Raw genomic sequence first — 15000 nt, 5'->3', positions numbered from 1 at the left:
TCCATATGAATGTGTGGCCATTTGAAAACTGATGCTACGAGATAACATCATACCTGCTCATCGCTTGACTAAAATTGATAATGATGTGGTGTTGTGTTGTATACCAAAGTCACCGCCAGGCCCGAACCGCAAACCTGTATTGTTTTACGAGTCATGGTATTTTCCTGGAAAGGGTAACCATGCGTCACCCATCTTTCTGTATCCTGTTTTGACGCGATGTCTCGTTTGTTTTACGGTGCGATGTTGTGCAACACACAAGGTATAGGTTCTCAGAGAATCCTGCTTTGGACTGAAAAGATCTCTCCATTGTTCCTTTTTTTTGCGTAGGTCCCATATGGAGCGTTTTATAAGATGACGGTCAATCAAAAAGTCACTTGAAATTTAATTATTCAGTCGAAAAATCCCAGTGGCTGTATCAAGGTCAATTACACTCAGGGTTTTATTTGTGGTTATTGTATTGCTCTGTGGAATACTCAATTCTGATTGGTCAATAGCGGCATTCAGCCGCCAGTTATTTCTGAATAATTATTTCAATAATGACTGTTACGTGCAACCATAGTTTCTCTGCTTGGATTCACATCCCTTGTTTCACCCCACCTACATGCTAATGCTAACGCTAACACGACCTTAATCATTTCAAATAGAAATTCTGTCTCAATGTATTATTTTATTTAGTAAGTAGCCATGATAAGCCATGAATAAGCGTAATCATGTTCAGCCAGCCGGTCAGTACCCCTTAATTAGTAACGGAACCAACTGCACATTAACACACATCCTGTAACCTCCTGTTTTTGCTGATTTGCTGATCTTTTATTTTTTATTTTTAATGCTTATATGTTTGTCTTATTATTATTATTATTATTATTATTATTATTATTATTATTATTATTATTATTATTATTATTGTTCTTGTGGAAACATAAGAAAATCCAATAACTAATATATTGTAAAAAAAATGATCGTCGTCATTGCGGAAAAACTGGTATTAGGGAAGTGTAGAAGGGGTTGAAAATCCTTATGATGTATGAGGCCAGTGGAAATGTCCATGGTGCAATGAATCAATACACTTGATAAAAGTAGGCTATTGGGTGAATTTGTTTGAAGTACTCATTGCTTCCAATGAATTCAAGCATATTTTCAGTATGTCAAGTTTCAAAATATGCTATGTCAATAAAACAAAAGGATGCAGACATTTTCTAGTGGACCTCATTTTACTATCTTCAACAATATTATAGACTGGATATTTTCTTGACAATGGCAAGGAGCTGCTGTTATTGGTGAAAGTTCCACCTGACAGACTAAGAGGAAGGAGCGAAGTGACCGAACTATGATCCAAAGCGCTCCTTTTGAAATGGAATCTGGAATGTAATCCACAACTTTAACTATTCTCTGCAGCATGTTTCCCAGAAAAATGGACTAACCTAGGTGTCAAAAACACAAAAGCCATTCCCGTGCACAGATCCTTAGATATGGATAAATATTTGTAAAAAAATATTTTAGTCAAGAATTTTCTTCTCCAACCACTGAAAACATCCTAAACAGCTATTAATCACACAAGGCCTCAAAGTCAGCTTGTAAAATGTACACACCAACAAACACCAACAAAAGTGGCTACCGGCGGCCGAGCAGAGGACCACAGATTTCCCCATGACGTTGCAATTCCCCTCAGGTCACTCAGTGGGGGGGTCACCTGTTAAGCTGATGTTACAGTCCTGTATATTACTTTTAATGGCTTAACATCTAACAGAGCCTGTCCACGTGGCGCTGACAGACTGGGGTGAGAGATTATGGAAAAGCAGCGATGGTGATGATGATGAATGATTGGCTGAAGTTTTGCAGAGGCCCAGTAGGTAAATATGACAGCGCATGAAGCACAGTGGGCTGGCTACCTGTTGTGATTGCAAGGCACGAACACAGAGAGGATTAAAATCAGTTGTTTACTGTACGTTGCTGTGAGGGACATCAACACAGGATAAAAACACATGATTGGACTCGGTTTCCATTGAAAAAAGTGACATCAAGAATAATAATAATCAGAATCACAATCTGTTTATTTCATCAAAAATTGATTGATGGCTTAACAGTCTGAAAAAATCGAACAAGAATTGCCAAATGTAGAAATATTGCCACATTTGCAAAGAAAATAGACAAATAAAAAACGAAAATGGCCAAATATATAAAATAAACATAATAAACATAATATACATGAAACAAATCGACGCTGCACAGGATGAGTTCTGTTTAACAGGCAATAGCGGGGCTAAATGGCAGTATGGCTGCTCGTATGGTTATGGGTATACATTTTATATATATATATATATATATATATATATATAATAACAATTTAAAAGAACTCTATAATTTAGGAAAAATAAGAAAATATTAATTTAGGTAGATATACTTTACGGAATTCATAAATTTGAATCCAATACTATATGTATGAGAGCAAAATAAGTTCCTTACCTGTCAGCACAATTTTTTTTTTCCGGCTGACTTGTGAAGTGTCTCTGTGAACTTTACATGACTGATAGAGCCATTATCCACGACCCCTGACCCCAAACCGTGCTACGAGGGTCTCGGTGTGTGTGAGTGCATTGCCACGCTGTTCCCAGCGCACTTACATAAAACCCTGGGGGGGAGATTGAGTGTATGCGCATAAATGTGTGTGCGTGTGTGTGTGTGTGTGTGTGTGTGTGTGTGTGTGTGTGTGTGTGTGTGTGTGTGTGTGTGATTGCGGTATTCCGGTAAATCACCGAGCCAAGTCCTCTTCCAAGTTACTAAACCCTTAACTCACTCGGACACAAGACACACACACACACACACACACACACACACACACACACACACACACACACACACACACACACACACACACACACACACATACTGTTGACAGTTAGCGGCAAGTCGGAATGTGGAGGTGGCAGTGCGCACTGTTGTCATGCATTGCGACCCACTCCCTACTCGACACACACACACATGCCGCACGCGCATGCACAGACTCAAACACATTACCCACTATCTGGTGTGGAATGTTTGCTTAGTGAGGGTTCCAGTTACATGGGAGGTGGGGGTAAGGGATGTGTGTGTGTGTGTGTGTGTGTGCGTGTGTGTGTGTGTGCGTGTGTGTGTGTGTGCGTGTGTGTGTGTGCGTGTGTGTGTGTGTGTGTGTGTGTGTGTGTGTGTGTGTGTGTGTGTGCGCGCGTGTGTGTGTGTGTGTGTGTGTGTGCGTGCGTGTGTGTGTGTGTGTCTGTGGGGGGGGGGGGGTCAATGTCTCTGCTGCCGGTGTGTCTGACTGAAACTGCCCACCTCCACCAGCCTCCCGTGTCATTGTTCTCTCTCGCCATCAAGCCCACGACTCTTCTACCGCAGAACCCAGCAGGAGCAGCAGCAGAGCCCACTGTCAAAATGTTGACATCTTCACCTTCTTTAAATAAAGGAGGTGAAGTGAGAGAGGGAGGGGGTGCGTTATTGTTCTCGTACTATGGGTGAAAGACAGACAGATCTTGGCCAGCATGAGTACAGAGAAGGTATGTGTGTCTGTCTGTCTGCCCTAACCCTGGGCACCCTTAACCTGAACATTAACCCTATCGCAGATTTCTTGCTTGGGCTCCTCCACACCAGTAGCAACCTTCCCCACTTAGGTAATTGAATTAAATTTACCTATCAGAAGGAGAACAACCCAGCAATCAAAACTAACTACTCACCCTCAGAAAGAGAGAGAGGGGGGTGGACGGTTGTATCTTGCTGTTAAAGTTCACCCAGTATGGTTGCGTGGTGGCGGCGGAGAAGTAGACAATGTAAACAGATGGACTCCTCCTCCAAACAGTTTACAGAGTGCAGGGACACTTTTAACCCCCCCACTCCGTTCCTCCAGCTCTCCTCTCTCCCTCCTTCGCTCTCTATCTTTCTCCGCCGCCACTCCCTCTCCCTCCCTCGCTCCCTCCGCCCATGCAGAGGGAGGGATCGGCCTGAAAGTAGGAGAAAGAGTTTAAACCAGAGTGCCGGCAGAGTGGAGCTCACACAGACTACAATTGGAACCTACAGAGTGGGAGAGCTGGGGTATGGATTACTACGGAGATGCACACACACACACACACACACACACACACACACACACACACACACACACACACACACACACACACACACACACACACACACACACACACATGCACACATGCACACACAGATCAGGCAGATATTGGGTTGATTCGTTCATAGGCAGGGAGGCATGGGAACACATACTTTAGCAGCTGTATGTCAGAGAAAGGATTACCTCACTGGTTTGTTTTATGGCACTTCTGTGGTGCAACTGCGCTCACGGAGATGTTTGCACACTTTTTCGCCATTCTGCTTCTCAGCAACTAGGTGCTCGCACTCCAGCATTGTCTCTTCTCTATTAGCCTCAATGTGTTATTGTATATGAACGGCTTTGCGCTGCCTTAGCCAGGTATTGTGTTGTCTCGGCGAGGATTGCGTTTCAATGTCCCCTTATCTGACATTGTCTTACCCCCTCGTTCTTTTTTCACAGGACTCGATCGAGGAATCTGCTTGGGCCTGTGAGGGATTTGCAAGGAGTTTGATTGCCGCCTCCCAAGCCGCAGGTCAAGTCTGGTCTGAATTGCAGGGTGTCTTGTGTGTGTCAGACTCACTGGGAAAGAAAGAGGGGAGCTGTGCTTGTCGAGCAGAGTGAACGCAGCCCTTTCCCAGTCCCTCCTCTTATATTTGTCCACGGAGGTTACCGACAGCAGCCTTAAGGGGAGGCAGACCAGACTATAGAGGGACAGAGCTTGCTGAGTGGGTGGATAAGACAGATCAGACCTTTGCTCCGCTAACCCCCCACCCCCCCGCCCCCCCCGATCCCCCGACCCTTTCCAGCTGAGCCCAACAGCACAACGACTGAGACAAAAAAATTCTGAACAACAAATAGAATAGGCTGCCTCAAAAGAAGATATTTGAGTTTCTGTCCCTCAGCAGGAGTCGTACGGACTTACTGACCAACTGCCCAGCCGATGCCCAGGGGGCCACCGATAGTAGCTGCCATAGCGATGGAGCCCCCGGCCCTCACTGAGATGGGAGACCTGTGTCCTCCGCGATCTTCTTCTTCTTCTCCGGGGGGTGAGACGGTGTGTGCGGCCCTGACCCGCTACGAGAACACGCTCCGCGACGCCATCCGTGAGATCCACGTGGACCTCAGTGCTTTCAAGCTGGGCATGGAGCGCCGCCTGGAAGACGCAACTAACACTAGTGCCCCGCTGGGTCGGGCGGTGGCCCAGCTCCAGCAGGAGAACCAGCAGCTCAGGAGCCAGCTGGAGGCTCTTACTCAACAGGTGGAGCTCCTGACTGGGATGGTGTGCGACCGCAGTTCCTCCCTTCCCAGCGCCGCCAACAACAATGGCAACAACCACAGCCAGAACCACAAAAATCACTTTAATGATTTCCAGCTAAATCACCAAGAGAATGCAGAGGTGATCCATGGAAAAGGCCAGGCCCATTTGCCGGTCCTTCTTCATCCCCGATCCCCGACCGAGGGAAACCCACCCCAGATCTACAATGGTCACAGTGAACATCCTGGAGCCTCGTCGCCCACCACAGGCTTCTCATCCTCCCCAGAGTCCAGCAGTCCTCCAGCAATCCCCAGAGTGTCCTCCGTGGTGACCAGCCCAGCGTCCAGCGGCAGTCCGTCCACCACCCGCTTCTCAAGCCGAGCTACCTTCTCTGTGTCCAGCAAGACAAACGTGAGTGTTTTTGTCACTGGGTTGGTCTTGTAATAGTTGCATTTACCATATCTTCAAGTGTCAGTAGCACGATTTGCCTCTCAAAATTATTTTAAGAATCTCAATCATTGGTATACTAACCATTGGTAACCTACAGGGAACTTCGAGGTCATAACCTCAGAGGATGCAACCCAAGAACTGTAGTTATCTTTTCCCGCTTGGGAACCTGCCATTGTATCTATAGAGCGGAATCTGTGTTTTGATCGAGTGCTGGCTGCTACGTGGCCGTGGGGATGTGTCATACCAGGCACTGGCTGTGTCACCGCGGTTGCACAATAGCCACCCCATGGGGATGCTTAAAGATTTATGAAGTGCTGTAATGCGAGTCGACCAGGCTCCCAGGAAGGTTGAGAGGGTGCAGGGGGCGGCACAGTGTGGTACGGTTAAATGCTGTGTAGTGTGGTGCGGTCGAAAGAGCACCCCCACCCCCCCGAGTCAAATATGCAATATCAGCATTGTGAAACACAGGCTCCTTGGTTTGTGAACAAACCTTTTGGAAGCAGAAACAAAACAGTAGGCAACTGTTGAAGTGGCTGCATCCAAACTTTGGAGGACACAGCTAGAATCTGTTTAGAGAGTCATCAGTCATTAGATCATGTTTGGTCAGGAGAGACCCATCTTGAAGGTATAGCTCTTGTTCTTCCCCCCCCCCAAAGTATTTTTTATTTGTTTTTGAAGTTATACAAAACACAATTTGAGATCAAATTTGATCTATTTTAGGTGTAGCTCTTGTTAATACATAATATTAACTCTTTGCTTAGACTCAAAGGAGCAATCTTTGATCAGGCTTTGGAAGTGCCACAACTCTAGGGTGTGTTTAAGACCCAACCTGGACGCTGTCATAACATAAGACCTTCAAAGATTATGTATAGAGGCTTTATATGTTAAACCAAAAAGAAAGTGGTTTCAAACAATGTATTTTATCAGGTTTTGCGGTGTGTTATTGGCTCTTTTGAACTGTTCACTTTGCTGCTACATCCGCGAAAACACAAGAGACTAGAAACAGGAAGTTGCGTTGCTTCACACTGGCATCCTGTTGTAGCCAACTCTTTGAATATAATGCAGCGGTTACTGCTATTCAAAACAAGTTAAAAAATACACCAAGACATTTTGAAATAGAGATTATGTGTTTTCAAGGCTTAAACGTTTGCCCCACTGGACTGCATTCAAGCACGGCGAGAAGCTGCAGCTGAGCGGTAGGTTTCTCAATGGCAGAGTGTTCTGCCGGGTTGTGCTATGAACAGTTATAAGTGATGGGAACCGACATTTTAATAAAGCCTGGGTTTAAAAAATAGCCAACCAATCCTTTAAGGCCATCCCATCCCATGAGAATGTTTTTTTTTTTCTGAACATCCCACGTGGCTTTGTGGATGCACTGGAAGGCCCGATGCTGATGACCGTGTTTAACGCATGGCCTCCCTGACCCTCTCCTCTTGATGATGTCAGGGCTTTTTAGAGAATAATCGTCATATCGAGAATAAATATTTATACAGGGCAAGAGAATAGAAACCAGCTGAGGAAAAAAAAGGAAGGAATAATATCCCCAGCTCTCTGCCTTTCCATCCGAGCGATTGAGTTTACGTGCTTGTGTGTGTGTGTGTGTGTGTGTGTGTGTGTGTGTGTGTGTGTGTGTGTGTGTTTCGGTGTGTGTGTGCGTGCGTGCGTGTGTGTGTGTGTGTCTCTTTGTGCGTCGGCATGCCGTAATTGTGATACGCAGGCTCTCATACAGAGCCCTTCCTTGGAAGCAGACTCTGCTCTTCTCTCGATGTGAGAGAGAGAGGAGAGAGAAATATCTGGTCTTGCAGCCGGCACTCTTTTCCCCCTGGTGATTTCTCTGTATCATCAACCCTTCCACTGCTTTTTTGGTGCTTTGTTTTCGCATTTGGTTGAATAACGCTCATGCTGTGGGACCGGTCGCTAGTCCGCATGCCGGAGTGGACCAGCATAGTTCAGTAAAAAGTTAATCCGGCTTTTGAATGTTGCACTTTTGTATCAAGGTATAATGAGCGGCTGTAAGAGAACCTAAAAATAGTTTTGCAGCTTGAGTAGTATTTGGCAGTAGGTTGGTTGTATGGGCTGGTTGGGGTGGGGTTACGGTACATCCTTGAACAGCTCAGCCTTGCCTGGCTAACTTTGGTCCAGCAGTGGCATTGAGGGCAGTTACTGTGCAATACAGTCTCGTATTATAGTGTACTCTCAACTCTCAAATTCACGAAAGGGTCATGTAGGCCTACCTACGTATGTGGTGGACAGGAGGTGAAGAGTATTTCCAGTGTTTCCAGCGTATCTCTTTCGCTTTTGCACAACATACCGACAAAGACATCAAACCACACATTAAAACGTGTGTGCACACGCAGACACACACACACACACACACACACACACACACACACACACACACATTATGCAAATGGCCATTACAGGTATAGCTCCCATTACCGAAGTATTTGGTGGATGCAATGGAGGAATGTTATCTGGCCGTGGAATCGCTGGGTCAGCGCTAAACAACACAAGGCTACCTTTGTTTCTTTGCGTGTCTCTCCACTGTGGGAGATTCCCTCTGTGCCCGGCGAGACATATCTCTCTCTCCCCCCTGAGAGCCTTCGAACAACAACAGAAGAAAAAAAAGCAGGCAACAGATCAGATCAAGCGAGAGACGCTGAATGCCACCAGCCATTGCAACCTGCATGTGCGACACTGTTTGTAGCTGTGTATTTATGGATTTGTGTGTGTGTGTGTGTGTGTGTGTGTGTGTGCGTGCGTGCGTGCGTGCGTGTGTGTGTGTGTGTGTGTGTGTGTGTGTGTGTGTGTGGCAGAGAATTACTGAACAAAGACAATATATTAATCCGGTAATAAAAGTCCACAGTACGTTTTTCATAGTACACGTAGCCTAAATTGAAGAATGTAAGAGAACGCTTTTCTCTCCCTTCTCCCCACCACATCGTCTCCTGTCTGTAGGAGGACGATGAGGAGGAGGAGGATGAGAGATGGGGAAAGGAGTGAATGATAAACACTGCACAGTAGGTACTTTGAGCCTCGTAAATAAAAAAAACGAGCTCCGCCGGCAGGCTGTTCCAACAGCTCTGACTGATATGGTAGACACACACACACACAGACACACACACAGACACACACACAGACACACACACATACACACACATACACACACACACATACATGCATGTACACACTGGAGACATTCTTAATGTTTGTGCACCAGCTGTAGTTAGTGCAGAGAGAAAGATGTGTATCAGCCTGCCTGCGTCTCCCAGCTGTTACTGTGCATCTTCACCCTAGCTCGCCAGCCCCTTGTGTGTGTGTTAGGTGTGTTTGAACACACACCTGTAACACGTATGCACTCTCACTCCAGAGCGCACACCTGCAACCGACAGCCAATATCTCTGCCTTATGAATTATGAATGCATGCTTTCTTTGGCTCTGTCTGTCTGTGTCCTCTGCCTGTCTCCATACCTCAGACACTGTTTGTGTGTGTGTGTGTGTGTGCGTGTGTGTGTGTGTGTGTGTGTGTGTGTGTGTGTGTGTGTGTGTGTGTGTGTGTGTGTGTGTGTGTGTGTGTGTGTACACAAGACTTATGGATGTGCTCTGGCTGCCAATTTACCTTTTCTTTCTGTGTGATATCAGTCTGATGATTTGCTCCCAGTACTCTTCCATCTTAGTCATGGTGTGTTTGTGTGTGTGTGTGTGTGTGTGTGTGTGTGTGTGTGTGTGTGTGTGTGTGTGTGTGTGTGTGTGTGTGTGTGTGTGTGTGTGTGTGTGTGTGTGTGTGTTTGCTTGCATGCGTGTGCGCGTGCGTGTGTGTCTGTATTAGATGGGGAGGTAAATAAGGAGCCAGCTGTGCAGCCCAGTTTTTACCCACAAGTGGTTTCTAGGTGATGGGAATTAGTTCAGATTTGCAGACAAAGCAAAGCGCCCTCCAAGATGTCTCCTCCTCTTCCTCCTCGCCCTCTCTCTTTCTTTCTTTCTTTCTTTCTTTCTTTCTTTCTTTCCTTCCTTCAATCCAATCTCCTCTCCATTCTCACCAAAATAGTTGCATTCTCCGCGGCTCAGAGTGAGGACACTCCTCACTCTGCCATCACACACACACACACAACAGACACATAAACACAAGCCTCTATCTCCTTGAGGCCCCTCTTGCAGATTACTACCGTTAGGTCGCCAGAGGTTATCAGCAATCCAGAGTCTTACAGCGCTGTAAATTCATCAACACCGCGCTCAGATCAGATGGGACCCAACCTGGCTGGGAGCCACACTGGTTGGACGGAGGTTGGGCGGGTGGGCGGGTGGGCGGATGGGGGTCGACTGGATATTTGGTGTTCATATCAGAGCTTGAATCACAGGTCAGATAAGGGGAGGCTGAGATATGTGCTTTTGAGAAACTGCAGGTTACTTGTTTTGACCCATTTTGAACGGACTTTGACCAGACCAGCAATGTCAGTAAAGGTCAGGAATGTGTGTGTGTGTGTGTGTGTGTGTGTGTGTGTGCGTGCGTGCGTGCGTGCGTGCGTGCATGTGTGTGTGTGTGTGTGTATGTGTTGGGAGAATGAGAATGAAAATGAGAATTATTTTGCCTCCACAAGGTCTCCCCACCACATTTGCATTTTAGCATACAGGGATTAGTTCTGCCACCGTTTTTACGTGGTGTGATGGATCGATGTGTGGTGGATGGATGGATGGATGATATCATCAAGTGGCAGGTTCTGTTCTGATCTGCGTCCAAACTAAACTGCTCTGTGATTATAGAACAGAGCGCTTACAAATGTACAAACGCACTTCACTCAAAGATTAAGACATCATTCCGCTCTCTACACATCTCATGCACACACACCATCCACTGACACACTCCCTGTTTGGTTGTTTGTCGGGAGCGTTTTCTTTCAGACACGTGCAGAAAGAGAGGGAGCTGTATGATGATGATGATGTAGCTTTGGGTCTATTTCTGGCAAAGCTGGCTCCGGTCACTGCTTCAATGTGTTTTCAGCATTAGCTCATAGTATAGTGTCTGGTGTCGCATGAGCACAGAATTTTCTTCTTTTTTTTTTTTTTGTTTTAACATGTGGTTTGGCCGCGTTTGCCCACATGAGACCAACGAGACATCGACGACCGCCGGGGTTGGAGGCTCCTTTCGCCGCCCGGAGACACGTGCACTCGTTGTGACCCGAGAGGTTCTTTGGCTCGGAGCATTTGCCGCTTGACTCGCCACGCTCGGAAAACTAAGGAGAGCTATGTCACTTTATGACTTCCAACTTCCACATATTCAATCTCCGACTAACAACTCGAGCGGCGTTGTCACTGACATTTAACGTGTTTCCATTACTCGCCTTTTCAAAGCCCCTCTGGTCGTTAACCTTTCGCTGAGTGAATACGGACAGTGGAGACAGTCACAACCGATTTGATTGGGCCTGAAATGATTTGTGTGTGTGTAGAGAGGAGTTACATCCCTGAGAGTAAAAGTAAGTGCCGTGTCATTTCTCTCCAGATGGACGGCGAAGCCTCGCTCGGCTGTGCCAGTTCTCTCTCTCTCTCCCGCTCTCATCTATCCCTCTTTCTCTATCGACCTTTCGGTGAAACACAGCTCGTAATAACTGTGTGTATGCTTGTCTTGTCCTCCTTCTTCAGTCACCACCTCGTCTTTCAGTGCCACATCCCCCCTCTCCACTGCCCCCCCCCCCTACCCCCACCCCCACCCCCACCCCCTACCAATTCCTGGTACCGAAACCCTCTTCGCCAACCCTTAATCGGGCTAATAATACAGTGGAGAGAGGAGAGAGTGAGAAGGGGGAAAACAGAGAACGAAGGAGAGAGAATCAGAAATGGAGAGAGAGAGATGCAGAGAATGAGTGAAGGTGGGACGTGGTGTTAAGAGCAGACCAGCAATGTCGGTAGAGGTCAGGAGTCTGTGTGTGTGTGTGGGTGTGTGTGTGTGTGTGTGTGTGTGTGTGTGCGTGCCTGCGTACGTGTGTGTGTGTGTGTGTAGGGGTTACGGGGAGGTATGTGGCCACTCCCTGACTACCCCCGGCTCTCCTAATAACTTCCAGACAATAGCTCGTGTTCCCGTCATCATCTCCGTGGAAACAGGTTAATAACTCACCAGGGCCAGCGGGTGAGCTGACCTCGTCAGTTGCCCCCACTGGAATAAGTCACTCTAGCAGGGGGGGTGGAAGGGGGTAAACATCAGAATGCGATTTTAAGCTCGATCCCATGGTAGCTAAGCTATCCCGAGATCCCCCGAAGAAGAACATTATATGAAGATATCTTTGATTTGAGTCCAGGTTTTTGGCAGAAACAAATCTTGGCGAAAATCCTCGCAGAAATACGGTCTCCTACCGTGTCCCGCCTCTGGATATTTGCAGAAATAGGAACACGATCCCTCGCGTAGAAGGTCCCAGTTGCGTATTTTTCCGGATAGCGGGCGACCCGTCTTTAAGTGCCCCTCGGTCAAACGCGCACACCGGAAAGAAATCGAAACACCAGGCCCATTCTCATCATGAGGAGATCCCAGGCTCTCATCTTTCTCCTACGAGTGTTTACATCACCTCCTTGCGCTTCATCAGCTCGCCCCATCGGTGGCGTGCTGAGAGAACAGCGCTCGTTTTAAGGGGTTGAAACTATTTGAGCTGTTTTTTTTGCAGTGCGATTGCGGCCCCGAGTGACCCTTAAAGGTACCTCAGTCCCTCAGGGCTTCCTACCTTTAGTGTCTTTGGCCTGCCCTCCCACTTTAGGTCAGTTAAATCTCCTGCTGATCACTGAGCACTGCCTTGCTCAAAGACCGAGAAGGGAACAGTGCAACTCATTTTACATTCAAAGACAGTTTTGAAGGTCCTAATCTGAAATCACGCTAACTTCCGGTCAAATCGAATGGTATCTTATGGATGTGATCATCTGTAGTTCAGTGCATTGGAAAACTTACCTACTTTGTCTTTTGAGTCAGCTGTCCGGGGACCAGACAGTCCACTATCCCGGTTTCTCCTACAATGACCTCTGACCTCCCTTCATCTCTACGGGGCTCAGCATGTCTGACAACCCCCACCCTCCCCCCTCCAACCTCCTCGTTCTTTCTCCTAATCTGCCTCACTGCCAGGACCGTAGGGGAGCATTGGTGGGCTGGGGGTGGTGGCATAGCTGCCATCCCTCCCGTTTTTCCCGGGATTCTCCTGTATTTTACACTTCTTTCCCGCTGTCCTCCAGGTTGTTTTTTTTCCGTGAAATATCACATACTTTTAACCTTTCTCAAAAAAAAATGGTTCCGCCCATCTCCGTGACCTCCGCTCTGCTGACCGCCGCACGTTCTGTTGTGCATCCCCCAGAAATGGGGAGCGGGGATTGAATAGACCAAAGAAATCACTGTGTGTAACTGTACATAACGGGGACACTTTGTCAGTCACTCTCTAACCCTCTCTCCCTCTCTCAGTGTGCCACTGGGACAGGAAAGTTTTCTTATTTTCAAATCCCAATGTTGACAGGTATACATGGCTGTGTGTGGATGTATGGATGAGGATGGATGAAGGAGGGAGGGAGGCTCTTCCAGTGCGCTATTGCAGCCATATGTTGGAGCTTGAGGTTGAGTTGGTATGGAGTGGCCCGGAGAATTTGAAATAGGTATAGGGAGTGAAAAACAGAACAGCCAAATCACAAAAGTTTTGGATTGAGTTCATGGTGGGGTGGGAAGGGATTTTAAAATGTGGTGTGCTCAGTGTGCATCAGAGCAGGGGCTATGTACATTCCAGTGCATTTACAGTATGAGAGGGTATCCTAATAGAATCAACGGGTCAAAAGTGCATCCGAGCAAACGCACGGCATCACATTCTGCCCTTAGGTGTCTGTCCCCAGCAATCTGTTCTTCATGTAGGCCGACAAACCTTACACCTTATGCGTGTTTTTAAAGTTAAAACATTCAAGGTGAAAAGGGTCTGTCCACTGAAAGACCCTGAGAGACGGCGCCGTGGGCCAAGACCGTAGTAGCGCACAGGGCTATAAAATGAGCAGTTCCTTCCCAACAGCATGAAATCAGCACGGATCTGATTTTTCATTTTCCATCTTCTGCACTAAAAATGTGTTCAAAGGGTTAGGGTTGGGCATCCATTCTTTCCACTTTAAACCCCAAACTTAAAAAAAAACAAAAAAAAAACGGTGTCTGCTGTGATTCTCTGCCAGGGAAATTGCAGGCTGCGTTGGAGCGTTCCGTGAATGAACAGGTGGTTTGAGCGCGTCTGCCTTTGTCCAAGAGTATTCCCCCCTGTAACCTGTGAGAGTTCCAGGAGGAAATTACAGAGGAGGAACAGTGCACTGGCTGTTTCCCTCTTATTGCCAGGGCGAGAGCTCCGATGGCGGGGTAATTTGGGATGTGTGCGTTTTTACATGCTTCTATATCCTTAAAGTGGAGTTCCACTTATGCCGATGTGTTTGTGTGTATGTGGAATGTACATATTCATTCATAAGCAAAAGAATGAGTTTATTCCACCAAGCACATTTTCATATATGAGGAACTTTTAGTGGTGAGGATTTATGCGTTTCTCTACAGAAAATTTGCTAAAAAATAAAAAAGTATAATTGTAAGATAGAATCAAATAAAATAAAAAATTTAATAAAAATAGCCAAAAATACATAAATAGCCCCAAAGAATATAAAAAAATATATACAGAATTTACAAATGTGATTATAAATTATTGGCCTCGGTGTATATATTTCATACATTTTTTATGTGAAGCGTATGGGCTGACGTTTTACTCTTGGGACTTTACCAGCCCTGCGGATATTTAAAATTCTGGTCAAAAATTCAAATTTATACCCCTGTGTTCCTTTAGCCCATAGCCCAGTCAAAGTACTGTATTTCCTACCAGCGCGAGACCCTCAGTCTGCCGTAAACTCTGGAAATCAGAAACATGTGTGTGTTGCCTCGATATCAATCTCTGTGCCCGCAGTTTTATTTTGTTAAATTTGAAAAGAGATATGCTGTCTTTTGTTTTGTTGCCGTCAGAATATGGAAAAAATGAGGCCAAGATGTGGTCAAGAAATGGCTCCATTACAGTTACACACACACACACACACACACACACACACACACACACACTCACACAAACATTATGAAATTGTATTCTCTTGCAGCTGTGCCCAAACTTGATTGGCACATACTGTCCTGCACCCCTCCTACTGACCCAATCCTCTGTCCCGGGTTCCGTTCCATTCCATCTCTCCACATGCA

At 46.5% G+C, this 15000-nt stretch overlaps 1 protein-coding gene across 3 annotated transcripts in view; it reads left to right on the top strand.

Annotated features, from left to right (window-relative positions):
* The window catches only part of smtnl (smoothelin, like), a 36027-nt gene that overhangs the window by 10080 nt on the left and 10947 nt on the right, over positions 1-15000 (top strand). Inside the window, exons 1-2 of one of the 3 annotated variants that reach the window (XM_080006261.1) lie at positions 3990-4062; positions 4535-5741. In XM_080006261.1, coding sequence (XP_079862387.1) covers positions 5016-5741 — 726 coding nt within the window. In that variant the 5' untranslated portion in view covers positions 3990-4062; positions 4535-5015. Of the gene's footprint in view, positions 1-3989; positions 4063-4412; positions 4454-4534; positions 5742-15000 lie in introns of those variants that run through there. The other 2 variants (XM_080006262.1, XM_080006263.1) reach the window with 2 other exon arrangements.

This window comes from Zeus faber, assembly GCF_960531495.2.
Source record: "Zeus faber genome assembly, chromosome: 9".
Classification (NCBI taxonomy): domain Eukaryota; kingdom Metazoa; phylum Chordata; class Actinopteri; order Zeiformes; family Zeidae; genus Zeus; species Zeus faber.
This window is presented reverse-complemented; position numbering and strand designations above follow the sequence as displayed.